Source organism: Neodiprion lecontei, chromosome 5 (assembly GCF_021901455.1).
Source record: "Neodiprion lecontei isolate iyNeoLeco1 chromosome 5, iyNeoLeco1.1, whole genome shotgun sequence".
Lineage (NCBI taxonomy): Eukaryota > Metazoa > Arthropoda > Insecta > Hymenoptera > Diprionidae > Neodiprion > Neodiprion lecontei.
In genome coordinates, this window is record NC_060264.1 from 27,421,746 (window position 1) to 27,442,542 (window position 20,797).

At 38.3% G+C, this 20,797-nt stretch overlaps 3 protein-coding genes across 3 annotated transcripts; all 3 read right to left on the minus strand.

Moving 5' to 3' along the window:
• Window positions 1–38: 38 nt before the first annotated feature.
• Window positions 39–4,757, minus strand: LOC107224066 (lysosomal aspartic protease). Its single transcript, XM_015663981.2, has 8 exons — window positions 4,527–4,757; window positions 2,990–3,234; window positions 2,482–2,600; window positions 2,146–2,345; window positions 1,857–1,979; window positions 1,060–1,207; window positions 775–867; window positions 39–476 (listed from the first exon to the last, which is right to left on the minus strand). The coding sequence occupies exons 1-8, from the start codon at window positions 4,586–4,588 to the stop codon at window positions 315–317; spliced, it is 1,152 nt and encodes a 383-aa protein (XP_015519467.2). The 5' UTR covers window positions 4,589–4,757; the 3' UTR covers window positions 39–314.
• A 218-nt stretch (window positions 4,758–4,975) lies between these two features.
• LOC107224068 (cathepsin D) lies at window positions 4,976–8,884 on the minus strand. Its single transcript, XM_015663982.2, has 9 exons — window positions 8,562–8,884; window positions 8,321–8,447; window positions 7,354–7,477; window positions 7,015–7,133; window positions 6,659–6,858; window positions 6,284–6,409; window positions 5,949–6,123; window positions 5,719–5,811; window positions 4,976–5,480 (listed from the first exon to the last, which is right to left on the minus strand). Exons 1-9 carry the CDS (start codon window positions 8,633–8,635, stop codon window positions 5,331–5,333), a joined length of 1,188 nt encoding a protein of 395 aa, XP_015519468.2. The 5' UTR covers window positions 8,636–8,884; the 3' UTR covers window positions 4,976–5,330.
• Window positions 8,885–9,878: 994 nt separating this feature from the next.
• Window positions 9,879–17,745, minus strand: LOC107224063. The gene is made up of 3 exons (XM_015663978.2): window positions 17,549–17,745; window positions 13,323–13,519; window positions 9,879–12,980 (listed from the first exon to the last, which is right to left on the minus strand). Exons 1-3 carry the CDS (start codon window positions 17,575–17,577, stop codon window positions 12,817–12,819), a joined length of 390 nt encoding a protein of 129 aa, XP_015519464.1. The 5' UTR covers window positions 17,578–17,745; the 3' UTR covers window positions 9,879–12,816.
• Between the last annotated feature and the right edge of the window lie 3,052 nt (window positions 17,746–20,797).

A 20,797-nucleotide genomic window follows, 5' to 3' on the forward strand; every position in this document is an offset into this window, starting at 1 on the left:
TGTGTAATACGTATTTTAGGTAAGTATTGTATACATAATTATATTGTACAACTATTCAGCAGAAGATTTTAATAATGATAGCATTTAATTGTTAATACACAGGTATTACAATGCGTCGATCATATTTACAGCGTCGGCAGCTATTGCCATGGCGGCTCTGCATATTTAGATGGTATCAAAGTTCACTACTTGTACACAATAAGTTCATTATGTATAAAATAAACGCGTAGGGCGTATCACTGCAGTCACAGTATTGCTGTCAGTGTAGGGTATTATGTATAATTTTACTTTCATCTATTTAGTCGTTTACTCGTTTATTTGGTGATAGCGAAACCAATGCGGTTGTTTCCCATATCGAACTCTGTGTAGTAACGTCCAATGAAAACATCTCCCAATATCCATAGCGGCCCATTTGGCGGTGGAATATCAATGCCCATAAATCCGCTAAGACAAATAGTTTTGCCGAATTGACTCACCTGAAAAAATAACAAAAATTATATTAATAATATTAATTAATTGATCGAACTATAAACAGATTAGTTATTTTCTTTCATAGTAACCGAATATACCATGTCGAAACAATTTTTGCTATCTAAAATCTCCATAGTGTATAGTTCATTATAATGTGATACTTGTAATGAAAAAAAGAAAACTATGAGCAGATTTCAATTTTCACACTCTTCTTAAAACTATACACGAAGTTTTGTATCAAATAAAGAAGAAAGAAAGCTTGGATTATAAAACTTGATGTTTTATGGCAAACAAAGTCATTACCTTCAGAATGTAGTCTTCACCTTTCAGGGTGAACGTTTTTTGTCCCAAGACAAACCCAATTGTTGGGAGACTCGATATCAGCTTGCAATCGACCTAAACACACGAGAATTCGGCATTGAAAGAAAAAGAACGTATCTTCGATTTGCATAGGCCGAAGACAAAGAATATTTTTGATATCATGAAAGCAACAAATTCTTTTTTTTTTTCCAGGTATGAAAATTAATTTAATTAGGTTATTCTTTACGATTGTTTAATATTTTGGTAAAGAGTAGAGAAATAGAATACCATAGCTTCCCCAGCTACGAGTGGAGTTGCACCAATAGCCTTGTTTATAGCTTCAACCTCTTCAACAGGTCCAGCGATCAAAGAAGTTCCCGTATCCGCGATCGCCTCACACCCGTTTTTGCAGAATACTTTATCTCCTACTTTGACTCTAGAAACATATTTTTGAGGGTTGGATTACAAAACAAAAAAAAAAAACGTTTTATGAATGAATAAAATAAATGCAGACGTTCCGTTAACGGCATCACTTGAGGTAAATGATTTAACGATTCACTTTAGTATACAATAAACAAACTCAAGTTGATCGCGATCGTTACAATTCTAAAATATCAAGAAAAATGAGGAAATTTTTCAATCTACTAGAAAATTAGTGAAGTTTACATAACGTATTCACGAAGATATTTCGCCCAGATGCGAAAGCAATATCAATGTTTCAAGAATACTGATATTACTTTGTCCCGTTTTCATTTAATTGCAATACACATCATCGTTTAAAATAGATTTTTCGCAACAAGTGTGGGTAATTTATTGCCTGACAAGGAAAAACTTTTCACTTCAACACTCTGTAAAATACAGGTTTTGATAACGTAGATAATCTGGAACAACCCTGAAAGCATTGACTAAAGATACGTAAACGAGGGGTAAAGATAAAATTGTTATTCTGATTATTGAGATCCCATAAGAACGCCGGTAATGAAGTGAACCTTGCAGTGCTTGCATGCCTACTGTCAGTCAACGATGAAAGTAGACCCTAAAAAGAAACATTACGCGATCGTGCATGATTTTTAATTAGTACGTACTTGTCCATTTTGAATTGCCAGTAGGCTTGACGGTCGACTGGAACGTACGTGAAATCACCAGTATAATGTTCGGGATCGGAACCGCCAAGAATCAATTCGCCACCAAGCTTCTGTGAAGCATCCCTACGGGAAAAAAAATTGAATGAATGCATAGATTGAAGAACAAATGAGTTAATAATATGAGGTTTTAAGGATCGGATTACTCGAATTTGGGGGTAGAAACGTGAAATACAATATTTTCGGTAGGCATAAGTGAATAAAATCTACTCAACTGTAGACATAGGCATACCTGTTCAAGTAGAAGCTGAAAACTGGTTGAGATATGAGACCCTGGTTCAGCATGTTGTTGAAAACTGGCGTCACTCCGTCGACTGAGATTCTTGGGTATGCCATTCCTAAAATTCCATCAAATTTGGCCGCCACAAATGCGAGCCCAGGCTCACTCATGGCTTCGGCAAACGTTTGTTTCTGAACGTCAACATTTCCGAACTGAAATATATTGAAAAATTCACGAGAAAAATTAATTTTTGAGGATAAGATATAGCAATACAAACTAAAAACAGACCACTGTATGGAAAAGGAAATGATAGACAATGATAATAGATAATATGTGTTGAATACTCACCGATACCACATCGGTGGATAAAAATCCGGAGAGACTCCCTGATCCGTAGCGAATTTCAAATTTGGTACCATTTGCCTGGTAGGTAGTTGATTTTTTGCTATCGTACTTGTTGTGAAGCACTGTAATTTGGCAAGTAAACAAATAAACAATGATGAAGATTCATTACGTGGTATTGAACGTAACTGATTGTGAAACAGATTAATCTTTAGAAATGATATCAGCCAATTTTTTTTATAAACTTATGAATATCATTGGTATTGCGTGGATTTAATTTCTGAATAAAGTTGTCGGCGTAAATCTGATAAGATCATTTGATCAGATTGCAAGATTTAACTAAGCGGCGATGACTTGTAAGAACTAAAGTCAGTGCTATTTAATTGGCAGGTGGTCAAGTAAATATTTATGATATATATAAATACACGCTAATACCTTCAACTTTAGCTTGGCAATATTGTCATTATTTATTATTTGTTTACAAGATGCAAATAAAGAGCGTACGCATACTTACAGCAAGCTATGTTTGTGTAGTGGCATTTTTTGGAGGGCACCCAGAGGTTGGATGAGCCAGTGTCAAATACGACACTGAACTGTTGGGGTGGGTTGCCAATCGTTATATAGCCGTAATATTGCGCATCCAAGTAATTCGACAGAGGTTCAGGAGTGGGACCACCGTACCGTAAACGGATTTGCTGCACTTCAGTACCAACAGATTGAAGCTTCCTTCTAGCACTTTGTGCTTTGTAGAGAGGAACTCTGTTGAATGAGCAAAAATTATACAATGGAAAATGACCATTCAAAACTGATTTTCGAACAAATTTCGGCTTCTGCATTTGTTCTTAATTCACGAAAAAAAAAATTGAGTAGATTGTTTTTTGGTTAAAAATTATGCAAATATTGAGGTCAGGAAACTTTGTGGAAATTTTAGTGCTTTTATTTTATTATATTGATTTGGAATAGAGTCAAAGATTCAATAAACAACGTCGTTTATAAATAAATATTACTGTTGTGAAGTATTATCATTTCTGCTCAGCAAGGAGGTCTGTAATTATCTAACTTATACGATACAGTTTCCACAGAAGTGAAAAATGAAACATAAGTAATAGATAACAGGAGAGAAAGCGAGGTGCAACCTCTAGAGGTCAATCTAAGTAAAGCATACATTCTATATGTATACGACGGCTGATAATATTGAGCAAACAAAATTCCAGAGGATAGTTACATCTACTCAAACGTGGACAGCTGATTTAAAAATCAGGCTAAGTCAGTATTCGTATTAACAATATATGTATCTCTGTACGTATAAATATAATGTATCCATTCGTAAATCACGTTGGACAAGCACGATTATTAATGGGAAATACAAAACTCAATGACAGATTCACGTTACATTTATTTCAGTAGTTTTCGAGCCTATATCTTAAAATAAATTGAAGTTTGGTTTAAAGGAAAGAACTTTTTTTGATGGGACGATCCAATCATAATAAATAGTTAATGTACACGCACTGCATGAGATTCGTATTATTCGAACACGGGAACAAAGGTTAATTTTTCAATGGGAAAATTGCAGTCTAGAAATGAATCATTTGGTTCGGACGTTTCTTTCTCTTTTTCTCTCTGTGTCAGAAAAGGATGTGCTCAATCCTTATTCATGCGTTGTTTAAAAGCAACAAGTTTCGATTCGAAGCCGATAATCCTCAAAATATGTGCATTTGCATTATTCATATTTTATGACGAGTCAGTTGCACGTGAGTTTTGTAAGTGTGGTTCCCAGTTGCTATAAATTTTCATCTATTAAGTTGTATTCTCGTAGCAGTACTGATATATGTATATCCGCCAGGCGGTGCCAAAAAGCCACAAAGTCAATTGCCTCTGTAGCAGATAAAACCCCGTTAACAATGGACGAGATAATGAGTAGAAATATTATATTGCGAAAATACAAATATAGCAGGATACGTAATAAAGGTGAAATTGACCTGAAATATCTTTCTAACGGCCATAGATTATTCCCGTTACTTATTTTCAATGATATTCTAATATTGCTTTACCTGACTAGATCTCCGCTGACAAGAGCAACTGCCGCAGCCACCCATAAAATAATTCGCCACATATCGGCGCCGTTGATGTTGAAAAACGTTGATTCGACTTCACCGTGGACTAGTGGAACAGCGGATCAATTCGCGTACGCGGGAGACAAAGTCTCGGTTTAATATGTGCGTAAAACTTGGACGAACGGTAGATGTCGGCGTCAAAACGATGACAAATAATATTGAAGATCGGTTGTTTCCGCTCCCTCCCGACTCCCGACCCCTGATTCTGACGTCGATATCGCAACAGTGCCGACAATCGAGAATTCACCGTCTCGATTCTTTTCGAGGCAATCACTCGATGTTCCGCATCGTTCGATATAAGCGAGTCGATTGCACACAGCGATAGATCGTAGCTTTGGAGGGAAATTTAAAGTTTGCATTGCTGATCTTCGCCTTTGATACGTGACACAGCGTAATGCAGATGTTTCACACGGGTAAATTTTATTATTTTTCGACCGTAGGTACACATACATTATTTGAGAAAAATTAAAATTTGTATAAACATTATAAAAGGAACTTATGCGCGATTATTTTTATATAAACGTACGTTGACGGAAAAATATAAAGACTGTCAACCCTGGGATAACTTTCGTTACCAGTATTCGACGGGTAAGTGAGGCTGGAGCCATAAGAAGCCTAGTTAGCGATTTGGTAATTTCTTTGTCCGCGGGAGCTGTTTAACACGCAATCCCATACGACATATAAAACCCCATTAGGTTCACAGTCTTTGAGAGTCTTCAGTCAACTATACATATTATGTCTTTAGAATTTAGTTTTTCCGATTGTCACTTGACCGTGATCAAAATTGTACTCTGTATAAAATTCCATTAAAAATGCTCCGCCTAGTTGCCAAAACTTCTCATCGCTCGGTACAAATGGTGATAGGCATATTTCCAAACTTTCGTATGTTAGCTGGAAAGTCACAATCAAAATTATTAAAATAAGATGGTTCCATTCAAAAACTTCGTTTGGTATTTCTCATAGTGAAATAAGTAATAATACAAACACTAACCTTTTCACAGTTTTCCTTTTCTAGATATCATATACAAATGAAGCTCATACAGTCATTTTTCGTTTTTTAAGTACTTACTGACCGGTATAGGTGTGAAAATCAAAAAAAAAATCTCATAAAGTTATAGCGTATACTCACATGTTGAACGTAGTACTTTGAATTGATGGTGAAGGTCTTTTCAGCTATTACGAAGTTGATCGGTGGTAATTTTGCAAATTCCCTGCAGTTCACCTGATGCAGTGTAGGTGATACAGCACGCAAAAAATCACATTCATTAAATTTTTATGACACAAACTTAGCTGTCACTTATTTATAGGAGTCTAGAAATCCCTGTACAGTTCGAAAAAATAATATCTACGCCATATTACCATGTATCTGTCCATTTTGAAAATCGCTGGCACGAATGATCTGGCACCTAGCAGGTCGTTTATTAACTGAATTTCGTCCCTTGGCCCGACTATTGTGTTTGTGCTACTATCCAAAAGGGCTTCACAGCCATCCTTGCAAAATGGATGAGACTTATCCCTAACATCTATAACCATTCTGCAAGAATCAAAACGAACCTTGTTATCGTTTTTGTCCATTTATATTATGTATTCTCGAAATAAGCAAGAAGAAACTTATTACCATTCAGATGGAAAGTGAAAAGTGAAATATTAATTGATGAATTAACTCTGAAAGATCTGCTGTGCGCTAAATTCACCTGTCCATTTTGATCTTCCAGTAAAGTTTCCCTATCACGGGAACTGTAACCAGTGTTGACTCGTTAACATGCTTTCTATCTGGTGCTCCCAATACCAGACGACCAGCTCTTTCTGTGGTCGCATCCCTGAAATTGTGTGTAATTTTATTTATTTATTTTTTTACTACTAGTACAATAATGGTTATTTTGGAGTATTTTAGAAACGAAATATTCTCCATTGCAATTGAATAAAATTATTTGCGAGAGTGGGAAATAGCTCATTATTGTCCGAGCCTACAAACACATAAAATTGATAGTCGTGTATAGAGACGTTTGAATTGCAAAATTCAGAAACGAATTTATTTCCTGTAGAATAATGTAATACGTGAAATTCACCTGTTGAAGTAGAATGAAAACATTGGCTTATTGATAAGCTTCTGTTTCAGCATGTTTGTGAAAAAAGATGGAGCCTTGATGTGTCTCAGGTCTGGAAAACCAAGACCTATAATTCCATCAGCTTTGCTAAGTCCATAAGGAATCCAGGGGATGTGCGTCATCTCGATGAAACTTTGATTCTCTATTGTTAAATGATCGAGCTAGTAATTTGAATAGAAAAAGAGCTGAGTTAATAAGATTAATCACTTCATTGGATGGGTGAAAGTGCGAATTGCTCTGGTCGACAAGATATAAGGAATTATTAATTTTCGCGCACAAAATTTATACGAAAAGGAATAATATAAGACAGTTCTTACTCTGAATTTATCCCGGGAAACAAAACCTTGGAGATCGTTTGCTGTGTCTCCAGTTGAAAAGATGGTTCCATCTTCTTGATAAGATGAGGATCTACTGCTGTCATATCTCGTATGCGTCACTGTATTAAACCAAACGTTAATTGATGAAGAAAGATCTTGAATCTTATGTAACAAGAAACATTCATGTAAATCATATAGTTTGAATATTTTTTATGCAACGTGTTAATCAAATCGTTATAAATACAATTCAATATTGATTTATAACTAAGAGTTTTGTACGTGGTTAAGAAGGAAAGCTTAATACAAATTGTTCCTGGTAGAACCATATTCAATTCTTACTGCAGGCTATTTCAAATAATCCACAATGCGCAGAGGGTATCCAGGTGTCTCCCCACATGGTGTTGAATACCATTTTGAAATTCTTGGCCGGACTTCCAATGCGAATTATTCCGAAATATTCTGCCTATAATATAACGTGATCAACATAGGAACAAAAAGACACTCGATACCTGGTATCAGTGTGCGTTTTCAGAATCGTATGATACATGTAAAATAAAACTACAAGTCGATGTATGTTAGTCTGTTTACTGCATTGCTTTCACTCTTGAGATAACAAGTATTGAAATTTATCCAAGATGTTTAGTTTCACAATGATATGTTGGATAAAAAAAATGTGAGCCGTCACGGGACGCCTGGCAGATGTGAAACATCGACATTATTTTGTAATAAGAAAAACATTCGTGCGCTACACGCCATCAGATGATTTTGAAATACAATTTTATCAGTCTTTATAAAATTTATTCTTTAAGCAATTGTTCTGATGCATTAATTTTAATTAGAATGAAATTAAAATTAATTAAAATTAATAATCAATTTAAAAACATTGTATGCAATGAAATTTATGTGAATTTTAATCTACTAAGAAAGTAGATTTTACATTTACTGGCGTTAAAACACACCAAATATACACGTGCTTAATGCACAGATAAATGCACACTTTAATTATAAAAATTTGTTTTCAAGTAAAACACAGGTTATGTGTACTGTAGTAAACAAAAACAAAACACTGTATACACTCCGGGAGTACACAATGGACAGTCGATTGCGCACGGCGACGCGTCGCCACACCGTACTACCATCATATAGCGTGGCGACGCGTCGCCACGGCTTGCGTCGCCACGCCAGAAATCTGTTTTACGTGCGGCTATAGATGTTTCACATCAAAAATGTAAGAGACAGTATGTGTGTGAAATTTTATTCTAATCACTTGATTGGCCTAAGTGCAATTTTTAATGGGTCCACTTACATCCATAAATTTTTGCAGAGGGATCGTATCGTTGTGCCATACTGGATTTGGCTTAGTTTCACTTGCTTTGATACTTTTTCCACGTGTTTCATCACCGACAATTAAATGTTGCCTGTATATTGGTATGCTGCAATAATTTTATCGTTTTAACTGTTTTGAATTCGATTCGTTCCAGAAAGAATTGAATCTAAGAACTCAACAAGAATCATGATATTAGACAATAGTACATATTTTAACTTACTCAAGGGTCGCAGCGATGCACAAACTGATTAATACTGCGGTAATCGCAGCACAGAAACAGATATTTCTGGCCATTGTTCGCCTTGGTTCGAATGCCAAAATTCGTGTTCTCCACTTTGGAATTAATAGCGATTAAACAAATATTTTGATACGGTTCACGCGACTATTGTACCAATCAACATTCGCCGAATAAGGACGGTTATTATTACTGTTAATTTCGCACAAAGAATTATTCGTGTTTGCACCAGCAGCGGCAGATCCGACCTGATCGTAATTCCAGATAGAAATAAAATGCGTATTGTGGAATGACGCCGGACCGTCACATGAGTGACTCAAGCGGGGAATCCCGGATAACGCGGTCTTACTTTTTTATCATCTTAGGGAACCCCGGATTAAGACCATTCCCACCATTCCTTATGTCGTTGACTGAAGACCGTTAAAAGAAGGTTCCCTAGTCGAGTTTCGTGGACCGTGTAAAATAGCATGTTAAACAGCTCCCACGGATAAAGAAGTTACCGGATCGCTAACACAGCTTCTTATAACGAAAATATATTTAGGTTGCTGCTTATCTTCGGGGTTACAGTTTGTCAATTCTCCGTCAACGTTCGTATCTTACGGAAATCGCGTTCCTGCCGTTCAATTCCCACCACAGACGGGTACGGTAATGACGATTAAACACGTCCATCAATTATGCCCAATAAAATCGTTCAACAGAGGTCAGGCTTTTAATTTTTTGCATCAAACTGCGGATAAGAATTGGAAATCAGCACGATAAGCTGTTAATCTTTTAAATAATACAATCCTGGAACTGTAATTTTCTGCTACTTTGCTATCAGGTGGCGTATTTCGGTACGTAAAATTCTTAACGACCGCGAATTTTCAATCGAAATTTTAGACGTGCTTAGAAGTAAAGAATGCTTGAATTAAAACGAACATTTTTATTGCCATACTAGAGAATCAGTTTAGTTTTGTCTGCAATATATTGTTGAACACATATTGAATTACACAAATATATATATATATTTATATATATACATACATATATATATAGTAGTAGTAATAATAATAATAATAATATTATCCTGTACATGTACATCTTTTTTTTTCTTTTTCGTTTGTTAGGTCAATAATATCTTTATTATTATTATTGTTATCTTCTAAACGTTAGTTAAGATATATTAGAATTATTAGATCATATCGTCGTTTGATTCTACATATTGTATTTATTTTATAAAATCCACCTGTTTCAATATACATATAATTTTGTTGTTTTTTTTTTTTTTGTTCCTTTTTCATATTTTTTGTATCATGCATTTCCTAGGTTTCCTTTTGTTATTATTTTGGCTTCTTTCTTTCTTTTTGTACGATAATTATCTAGTCTTTTTGCCGGCTCGAAAATGAGACATCATTGGAAAAAAATCTGGAGATAAGCAGTAAGAGTTGGGTTGTTTACAGGTTTGATGCGATTATTATTATTATTACCTTGTTTGTTAGATTTGTTTCCGCACTTTACTTTCGCATATTGTCAAAAAACTGTGGCAATATTTTTTTTTCAATCTTTACAGGTCCCCGTGTAGTGATATAAATTTGCAAGGGTTGGGAGAGAGATTTCGGCAAATGTATTAATCTGGTTGTATCACTTTGTGATTTACTGGTTTTTTCTTTTTCTTTCTTTTTCACGTTATCCTAGCTTTTCAAAACAACGAAAATTTTCTAAGTCGACACAGATAGACACGTTCTACTACTTTAGAAATTAAATTTATAATATATTAATTGTTTGCGCAGCAACAGCTGTCTGCAAAACGTAATATTATTCGTCTATTAACTACCGTTAAAATATTATTCAATATAATACGTTTAAAATAATATAAATGCACCCGTCGCACCTATTGAGACTGAAAAGTCATACAGGTGTAATATGCGGTAGTTTTTTATGCAATGTTTGTTATGCAATATTTTTCACTTCTCTTTTTTTAAATGCAACCGGTATAAATGTAATTTTTTACAAGCCAATATAAGTATTACAACTCATCGAGCAGCTCGCGGTATGAAATTTGATGAACGCTGGTTTCGGAAAAAATAGAAGAAAAAAGAAACAACTTCGACACGCGCATTCTAAAAATTAGATAATGATTATTCTTCTTTTGCGTTAAATATACATACATTATTATTATCGTCGATAAGATAGATTGATGTCTAATAATTTTGCTCTTGCTCGTCTCTTCATGTACAATATTATGAGAATAACAAACGTAATGATAAGAGTAGTAATAATTATAATCATGCAAGTTACCTTTTATACTAAACTACCAAATACTGAGATTATGTTGCATCTTTTTTTTTAGTGTTGCGGCCGTATATATGGTATATAAATGAATTTGCCGAAAAGTAATACACTGCAAATAATGCCGTTAAATACAAAAATTTTGTTACTGGTGTAAAATGAGCGACCGATACTCGAGCAAACAAATAACCCGATGTATAATTTTCAGCTTGCAATATGTAGCTGAACTTTTTGAAATATTTCCATCCTTTTTTACCTTCACATATTTGATTGAATTTGCACGGCATACTGGCACCTGGTTTTACAAACCTGGTTTGACATTTCTCCTGTCACGCATTCAATGGTAAAAAAAAAAAGACCTGAACAAAATGTTTACGGCGGCAGGTGTACAGAGAAAGAAAAAAAACATAAAATTAACTGAAATGCGATGGTTGGTTTTGAAACGTGACTTTGGCAAAGAAGGAGAAAGACGGAAGACGAAATTCTAAAGCATAGAATGGAGATTGTGATTTTTAGCGCACAGCATGATTCGTTAAATCTAATTTATCGTCGCAGGAATGTAATAGATTTCACAAACGAAAATAGAATTAATTCTCTTCTCGCGAAGAAATTAGCGCTATGTGATATGGACGTGTGTAATATAATACGGGGTAAGGATGGTATTCACCTCGAAGAATAAAAGAAATTCTCGTGTAAAAGTTTATTAATTAAAGAGGAAGAGATGTCTACAGATTGTTTTGCGACATAAAAAATCGTAGTTAGACACGCTTCTGAAAAATGTCTTAGAAAGCGCGACATACGCGTGTCGAAAATTTCAGTTTTCGAGCAACGCGTGGCGTTTCGGAAATGATTCTTAGTTCGTCGCAAACTTTAAAAACGCATACCACAGAACATCGTAGGAGTCTTGGAACACGATTTTCAAAACGACATCATTTGAAAATCATTTTTCAGACCGCCTCGGGTTTAGAACGTCGTTTTTTTTCTTCCACAAACCGCGATTTTTACTATACACAAAATAACCCATACACGTATTTCAACTTCGATGACTTCACTTTATATTTTCTCTGACCATTGACCGACTTTCCAGTTTTCGATTCTCTGAGATAATTAAGTAATATGAAATAGAAAAAAAGAAAAATCTCGGGAAAAAAAAACACATGCATTCAAGCGTCAGATAACGGAATTTTTCCTTCGCAGAGTGATACTCTTCACGTCGTTCATCGGTAATTTACAATCTAATACCACGACGACACAGGTTGTATAAAAAAAAAATAAAAACGAAAGAGCGGTGAGGAAATCGTGGTAGAATCGGCATGGGTCAGGAATAGTTGAATATCTGATAATGAAAGTGAGTGTTAAAGCCACACACAGAAGATCGCTCAACTGTCAGTTTTTGCGCTCTTTCTTTCTCCTTCTCCGTCATAAAGTCGTACGTTATAACGCACATACACACGCTCATCATGTCACTCGGCACGAATATATAATATAACGCAATTTAAAATAATTATAATCATAATAATAAAGGTAGTAGTAGTAGTAATAGTAATAATAGTAATAATAATAATAATAATGCAGTACATATATCTCAATCAGTTAAATCAGAACGAGGTTTTCGTTGTTTTTTTTCCATTTTTAAGTTTTACGACACGATTCATGGTAAAAACAAGTGGTAGAGGTACACGTTTACTCTCCTATCTTTCCTTTAGCGGTTCTTTTCAATAACCTTATTTTATTTAATTTACTTAATTTTCTTTCATTATGTTCATTCTTTTTTGTTCCTTGTGTACGTTCTTGTTAAACATATATATATATATATATATTCTGGTGCTTGTTTTTCTTCTTCCTGTCCTGTCGAGTGAACTGTTGGTTGGGTATTATTATTATTATATTACTTTTAGTTTAAAGGGTTGGTTTTGTATTTCTCCTTGTTTTTCTTTTGTAAGTTTATATCGGGGGAGGGTGAGGTTCAAAATTAAGCAGCCGCCTCGGCTTCTCCGCCGTTGTTTTCCGCCTCTGGACTTTTATCCTCCAGTTTCGCCTTCTTCTCAGGGCTCCCGTCTTCCGCCGGTGATCCGTCGACTACGTCTGCGGACACCGTCGATTTCCTCTTTATGCAGCAGGCATCCACGGGCGCATCTGAAAATAATTGAACGTAATTTCATTGTGTGTACATAATAGAATGGTGCTCAATATCGTACAGAAAAAGAATAAATTCATTTCCTATAAATTGCATTTGTTATACATATAGTCATCCTTATAAAATGTTCTTGAATATTTCACAGATACCTTTTTCCCGTATAATGCCATGGGTGAAACACATACCTATATGTATACACTTACTATTTGAACAGCTGAATTGAATGTTTCTTTTTCTATCAATCCTCCCTACATCCATCATCATGGTACGAGTTAGTTAAAAATAAACATCTTTAAGTTTCAAATTGAAAAACGTGAATAATTGTATGTAAAAAAAATCACCTGTGGAATCACCGTTCTCCGTTGATTCGGGCTCCTTGCTGTCCTCTGCCTCTTCCTTCTCCTCGTTTGATCCATTTTCTTTTGCCTCCTTGGCCTCGCCGTTTTCGGACGCTTTTGAGTCTTCATCGACGTCCTCTACGACCTTTTTCTCCTCTTCCACAACCTTCTTCTCAGGAGTGGCGACAGTCTTCGTTTCCCTTCGAGTACCGCGAAAAAAATGGAACAGAAAGAGATACGAATCAGTATGGCAGAAACGATTTAATGTACATATTTAAAGCTACGTAGAGGGTTCCGGCGCACATTGAATAGTTGATTTGGTCATTACATCATTATCTCTGAGCCAAAAATCATGTTCAGAATGAAAGAAAATTTATAATGATAGGAATTCTAGGGTACAGAATGCCTTGGTTTGTTTCTTCTTTTTCTTCTCCAGGAGTCTCGGCATTCCCCAATCTCCTGAGGGGAATTGAAAGAGGGATGGACGCGCGATAAAGGAATAATATACGTCGGTCTAGAGAGTTTTAATCACGAAGCTCTGTTGTGAAGGGACAAAGTTACAAGCGTGTATAACGCGAAATGCATACATTCACACATACATACATACATATACACGTGCATGCAACAAGGTAATCGATAGATAAATTCGATAATTGTTATTTTTATGGAAAGGATTGACAACCACTGTCGCGTATAACGGTTAATATTGCGAGATATGTAAAATTCCCGGATTAAACGTAAGAATTAGTGAGAACCTCTGCTCCGCCGGCACCGACTGCCTAGCGACGTAAATATGCAACACACATACGTTCGCACACAGAAAAACATACACACATACCGTTGTCGGTAAAATAATGACCTGACTTATATTATTATGATCGTTATTATTATAAGGAAGTGTATTCACATTGTTTCAGAACCTAAAGCTTCGCTTTTCGTGCCGGTTCTTCGTCTGATTCTCGCATCGCGGGTTTCGAATTTAAATTCATACGCGTTCCCGCTAATCGGAAAGAGATTGCAAAAGTTCGAAGGGGAAAAGATTGAGATTGAAAAAAAAACAACTACGAGTAGATGAATAATTACATCGACGATAATGCCTTACTTAAGATATTTTGACACGCTTATCCAAATACTTTCATGGTCAATTACGCGGCAATGCAACGTAAAAAGAAAAGAAAAAACGCAGACGTTTTTACTCGTTTTTAAATCTATTTTGGGCAACGACGGCGGATAAAATACGGGACCGTTGTTCAATTTGCAAAGCAGTTTTACACGCATGGACGACGAATTTTAACACTCGTGCAGTTCTTTTTTCGTATACCGAGAGTTCTTACTGGATTGAAATAAATATATCCAGCCCCACGGGGCAAAGTAAATAAAATAACGCGCGGTTGTGTGTAGGAAAGCGGAGCGGAAGGGTGGGGGGGATCAGCGATTTGTTATCCTTTTTTTAATACCTTGTCGGAAAGTCGTTGGCACGACTAGTAAAATCGCACACTACATTCAAGGCGAGGAAAAAAACGGAGGCCAAGTGTTTTCCGATACTTTTGGCGGAGTCTTTACCTGCCGGCAATTTCACCTACCCTTTTACTTAGCTCGTACGCCAACGCTTGCGTAGTAGAGAATTACGCTAGCACAAGCAGACGGTAAACTTCTCACAGATGCTATAAGGACCGGAGAAATAGCAAATGTCTATGTGTACACTGTACGTACATTCGCATACTGTGAAAGACGTGAACGTTAACATTAAACATCGCCGGGGCGACTCGCCACGCGATCATGGCCGTTGCATTGCACGAACTTCAAAATGTTATAATTTAACAATCTCTGTTTCGTCTCGTGTTTCTTCTTAACTAGATAATTTTATTGCGCGAAAAGTAAAACTGACAATGCGTGAAACGTCTTTAGACAAATAAGTTAAAAAAACATATATATATATATATATATATATATATATATATATATATATATATATATGTAACTATTTTTCAAGCCATCCAAACTCCGTCAGATGAATTGCATTATTTATATGTATGGATAAATTGGATCTCTCCTGTTGGACATGATTAATGGGTATGTTTATTTAGCGAGATGCGACTCTACGGTGTTAAACAATTGAGGTTTTCGAATCTACGATCACATGATACTCGGTTATGCCTGCAGATAATTTGATATTCAAATATCCCCGTTCAATCTTCAATCCAACGAATTTTCCTCAATAGCGAATAACTCATTGAAACGGACCGGTATGCCGGCAGTATGCGAACGCGGATTCACAATTCTCTGCCCAACCTGAAATCATCTCAATCGGCTTTCGATGATTCAATAAATCAAAATCGGTTGTGGCTGGAGAGTTCGGACTTTTTTCAATTTACGGGGCTCACGTCAACCCGGCGAGCAATAGCCAACCCATCCAGACCTCCGACATATACATACTACGATTCATTCATTCGTTTGGTTGATTTATAGCGTGCAGCATATTCGCACACTCGCGCACGCATTCGTACACACAGGGCTGTGTGTAACGTGATTCAAGCAGTTCGGCGAAGAACGCGAATTACGGTAGTCGAACGCGTGGGAAAGAGAACCCGCGAGGATCGCTAAGGGACGGGGAACTCCCGACGATAGCGCCACGCGGCTAAGCGTCGTTGCGGCGAGCGAGAGAACAACTCGACTCCTCCCGCCCCTTCTAGCCTCGTTCCCCTACCCGTGCCTGTTCCTGGCGCTGCCCCCGGCCGACCCGTGCCGACCGGTGGAACGCGGCAAACGATGGAGAGAAGTTCACGGCACTCACACAGAGATATCTTGCAGCCTACCGGCACACAACAAAGCATAAAACCGCGGCGAAATGCTGTGTAGAGAGGAACGTATAAACCGACGTGCGCCGGTTCGATTCCATCTTCATACCACGGCCGCGGTGTTGTTGAATGGAGAATAAACAGTAAACGAAAATGAGAGAAAATGAAGCGAAGAAATAGAATTTAGGAAAGAGAATACACGTACAGGGTTACACGTGGGACCATTTTTGTAAACAGTTTGTGGTGGTTCGTGTACAAAATTGTATTTTTGTATTACGAGCTGGTAACATATTCCGGAAAGGAAGTGACCGTTATCAATAACGTCGTTATGATTATTCGAACACCTATTCAACGTTTAGGGACAATTTATCGCTAGCAGCGCCGCTGTACGATCGACGATTATTTCCAGGTATGGATGTAGCATCGCTATATCTACACCTACAGAATACACACGAAACGCTTTTGAAAGCGACAGCCGACACACGGAGAAGAAACAACGATCGATAGAACGGAGAGCGCCGCGTTCATCGTGTGTGTGTGTTTGTGTATGTATTTGTCATATACAGTGTCGGCATGGGTACATCGTACCCACAGGCACGCTTCATCATACTGTACCCACAGCGTATAGTGTAGTAGATGTAAGTAGAGTCTAGGACAGTACAGTCGGTGGCGAAAAGGCGGTTTGTCCGCTTACGCACGCCGTACCGACTACGTGAGAGATGGCGGTGTTAATAAATAAATAAACATAGGCGTATAAAATGTTCGCTGAAGAAGCGCTAACGACGCGATCAGTCAACGAGATTGCAAAAAAGTGACTATTCGTCGTGGAATAGTTCTTTTCACCGCTCTCCCTCCCACCCTTTCTCTCTCTCTCTACCTCTTACTTCCATGGCGTTATTGCAAAAGCATGGTTAACAGAAAGGCGGGAGGTGGACAAACTATAGCGAAGATGGATCCGCGTACGAAAGCGCCGCCATTAACACGTGGGAAAGGATCGTAGGTGAAGATATAGCGGGATAATCTTCCCCGAAACAGGTGTATAAATGTAGAAAAAATAAGTTCAATTCGATCCGCGTTCTCCGCTGCGACGTTACCGCGCAAGAGCGGCGTGGGTATTTTTTCCCCGCGCTTCACTCCGCCGACTACCTGCAAGCTCTCTCCTGCCTCCCCGCCACTGTTGAGAGAGGGTAGAAAAGAACGGAGAGAAAATGACAAATTGATGTAGAAATTGACGCGAGCGAGGAAAAAATATACAACTGATGTACGAAAGGCGTAAACGGCAATGTTTTGTACGAGGTTTTATATTTTAACGCGACAAAAGTTGGAAAAAACACACACACACCCCCACACGCACACAGGGACATACACATACAGGTAACCCGCCGTGTCCACGGATTCGGATATATCTAGCAATGTGCACAATATACTAACTTGGTATCAACAGCGGCGGTATCGGCCATGATGAGTTTTCCTTTGAAATTTACTTTCAATAAACACAAATCGTCGATAGGTTAAATAAAAGTGTTGCTAGGTCACAAACGCGTCGAAGACACTGAGCGAGCTCCGCTTGCTTGACACACTAGAATCCCGGTCACTCCGCTGCCGCGTACTGACGCGCAAATGGCAGAGAGAGACACGGTCGCGTCCCCCGGCCGGGCGGCCTTCAAACGGCTTCCTTTCCCGCTCGATTCCAGATGGCGCCTCGTCACGCGCTTCTCCCCCCGCGGCGCTGCGGCTCGACCAATGAGCGAGCCGTTATCGAGGGATAAGAATTTTGTACTTTTCCGGTTGCATAGGGCCGCGAATCGTTTGAACAACTAATGCCGGCGATATAACGTGCGCGAAATCGAGTATCGAGCCCGTTATTTTATTAAGAATTTATCAAAGGCCGATATTCCCACCGCGCAACTCGCTCGGCAATTGTAATCGCTCGGCGGAAACGGGGTGGGGAATTTCGGAGAGTTCTAGAAGTTTCGCGCACCGCGCTGCCGCTCCTTCCGGTCGGTTGCTTGATTCGTTCGCTTGTTCGTTCTTTCGTTCGTTCGTTCGTTCGTTCGTTGGTAGGTAGGTATGCCACGAACTAAAACCAAACGTGCCACGCTGTGCGTGCCATCCTATGCCGTGCCAAGCCAAGGTGTAAGGCACCGCGAGGTCGACGGCTTCCACCCAGGCTTCGCTCCTCCCTATAATGCGATTCTCGTAACTCTTTGTCACGGAATGCTGATCTTTTATGTATCTAATGCACTACGTGTACAACGCCGATGAGAGCTTGTCGTTGTGGTCGTTATTGTTATTATTATCATCATCGTCGTGCCAAGGAGCGTCGTATTATTCACCGCGAAATTTACGTGGCTTGAGTTTACGTGGACCGTGAATCTGACTGGATTTGTAAAGAACGTAGTCACCCAGGCGTTGACACCCTGTTTCTATAACCATTTTATAACCGTCCAGGCTGCAGACGATCATTTTAAATATCGAATTCCGGGAACATTTCGAATTCAAAATTTCAGCTCCGATGTTCCGCGCTCGTTCAAACTTGATGCATGGGTCAACAGACGCGTTATATACGGCATACATATAACGTGTTATCGACGTGAAACGAGTGGAAAATTCAAGCTGCCTAACCTGCGTAACGTACATAAGTCACTATATAGATATGCGTGCGTCGAGCGCACGCGCGAATTCGGCCGGATATAGATCGATACCATTAGGTTATTTTAACGGAAAGAGTACGTAATGAGCGTTAAAACTAATGCTAGGTGTTGCTACTGCTTTTCGAATAAATGGCGTGGCGGGAGGGGGGGGGGGGGGGGGGTTATGCTGTGATGCATACGTCAATCGCTTACAAGCACCGAACACAAGAATTGGAGGTGACTAATATTAATTTAGAGAATTTAAAAGATGGAGATTCGAATCATCGTTCCTACCTGAGTCAATCTACAACGCAAGTGCGGTTTTTTCTATGCTTTTTTATTCTTGTTGTATGTCATCTTATTTTATTCGACGCTATGACCGTACCGGCCACTGAATTTTAACTGCAATTGCTCGTTAATTCAAATTTTTCACAATTCGAACACCGTTCTCATGTACGAATCGCGTGCAAAGACGTCATCGCAACGCAAAATACCAAACAAAGTAATTCGGTAACAGCCGGTGCAAAAATTATGTGAAATGAGACACAGATCCTTAGCTTATGCTCCTTCGTTTTCCTTTCTTGCTTTCTCTTCAAATAATCCGATTCGTTTTTTTATTATTTATATATATTTATAGACGCAGCTGCGTATGCGTACTGTACAGTACCTGCGCATCGAAAAAATTCAAATTCTCACAACAGCTACAAGAAACTTATGCGACCACCATTGACGCTGCAAAATTCGTATAGGTTTAATTACAGAACATATTCTTACTTTCTCGTTACTCCTCTCTTTTCCATACTATGTGACCAGTTGAGCTAACCAACCGACACGCTTGAAAGTTTATCTAATCTTTATTTGCTTATCCGGCATAATACAGTACACGAGTGTAATATTAAAGTATTGCTCGTTCGTATCTTAGCTGGAAATAAAGAAATGAAAACCAGCTCCGCTCGGTTGAAAAAGCTCGGGTGTTACCTCATTGTTACACCTTTACAGCCCCGCATTGGAATTTCCATTCTTATCGTTAAACATTACCATCGTATTCATTTATTTATCTGTCTAATACGCCAATCAACTGATTCATTACTTCTCTGATCCCCGTCGAATGCCCCCTCCCTTTCCGCCGCTCGTCGTCCAGACCGGGCAATCTAAAGATGACGTATAACCGAACTAAAAATTTTTAATTTTCCAGCGAATAACAAGGACCAGTCAGTGTTCCAGTTTCTATGTTTTTATTTTTTTTTTATTTTTTCATGTTAAATTAACGCCCACGATTGCTCGAACAGTCTCCAATAATAAATTTTCCTGCGGCTCGTGGATTCTTCACCCGCCTCTTACCCGTGTGAGAATCAAGTCCGTGCACACGAACACAATTGCGCAACTCTCGGCTACCTTCGTCTATCTTCGTTGCAGTTTCGGCGCGACGCCATATTCGAAGCTAACCGGCGCCACTCCGGCCGACTCGGCATCATCGCGTATGCCGCATGCAGTACCAACATTAAACTTACCTGCTTACGTCCAACAACGAGCTGTGGGAATTCTACTGGACTTGCTGAGAGGCGCGTCGCGGGTTGCGGCCCGCGGTGTCCGTCTTGATTCCATAAACCGGAGTAGACCAGAGCTATAAGGTATGCTCACGAGTAGTCGGTACGGTTTATTTTCGAGATTGCGCCGCATAGATTGTCTCATATTCTGAAATACGCCGCTGAGTCATTACGAGAACGAGTGTCGGCGACCGGTCAACGCAAATCTCAATTTCTGCTGTATCAACATTTTGAATTGCAGAAGCAAATCGCGTCGGTCGTTTTCCCAGGTCATTTTTTTTTTTTTTTTTATTCACATTCCCTGACAATCCAATTTTCGCCGTTATGCTGGATTTGCGAATATCTATCGATAAGACTTCGTTGTTGCAACTGTTTTAGGTCTTAAAGTCTTCGATAACATGTTTTGCAGTAATTCGACTTGGTACAGATGGATGAATTTCAACATGTAAAAATATTATAATAATGACAAAAAATTTCAAACTTTATTTATATGTATGTAT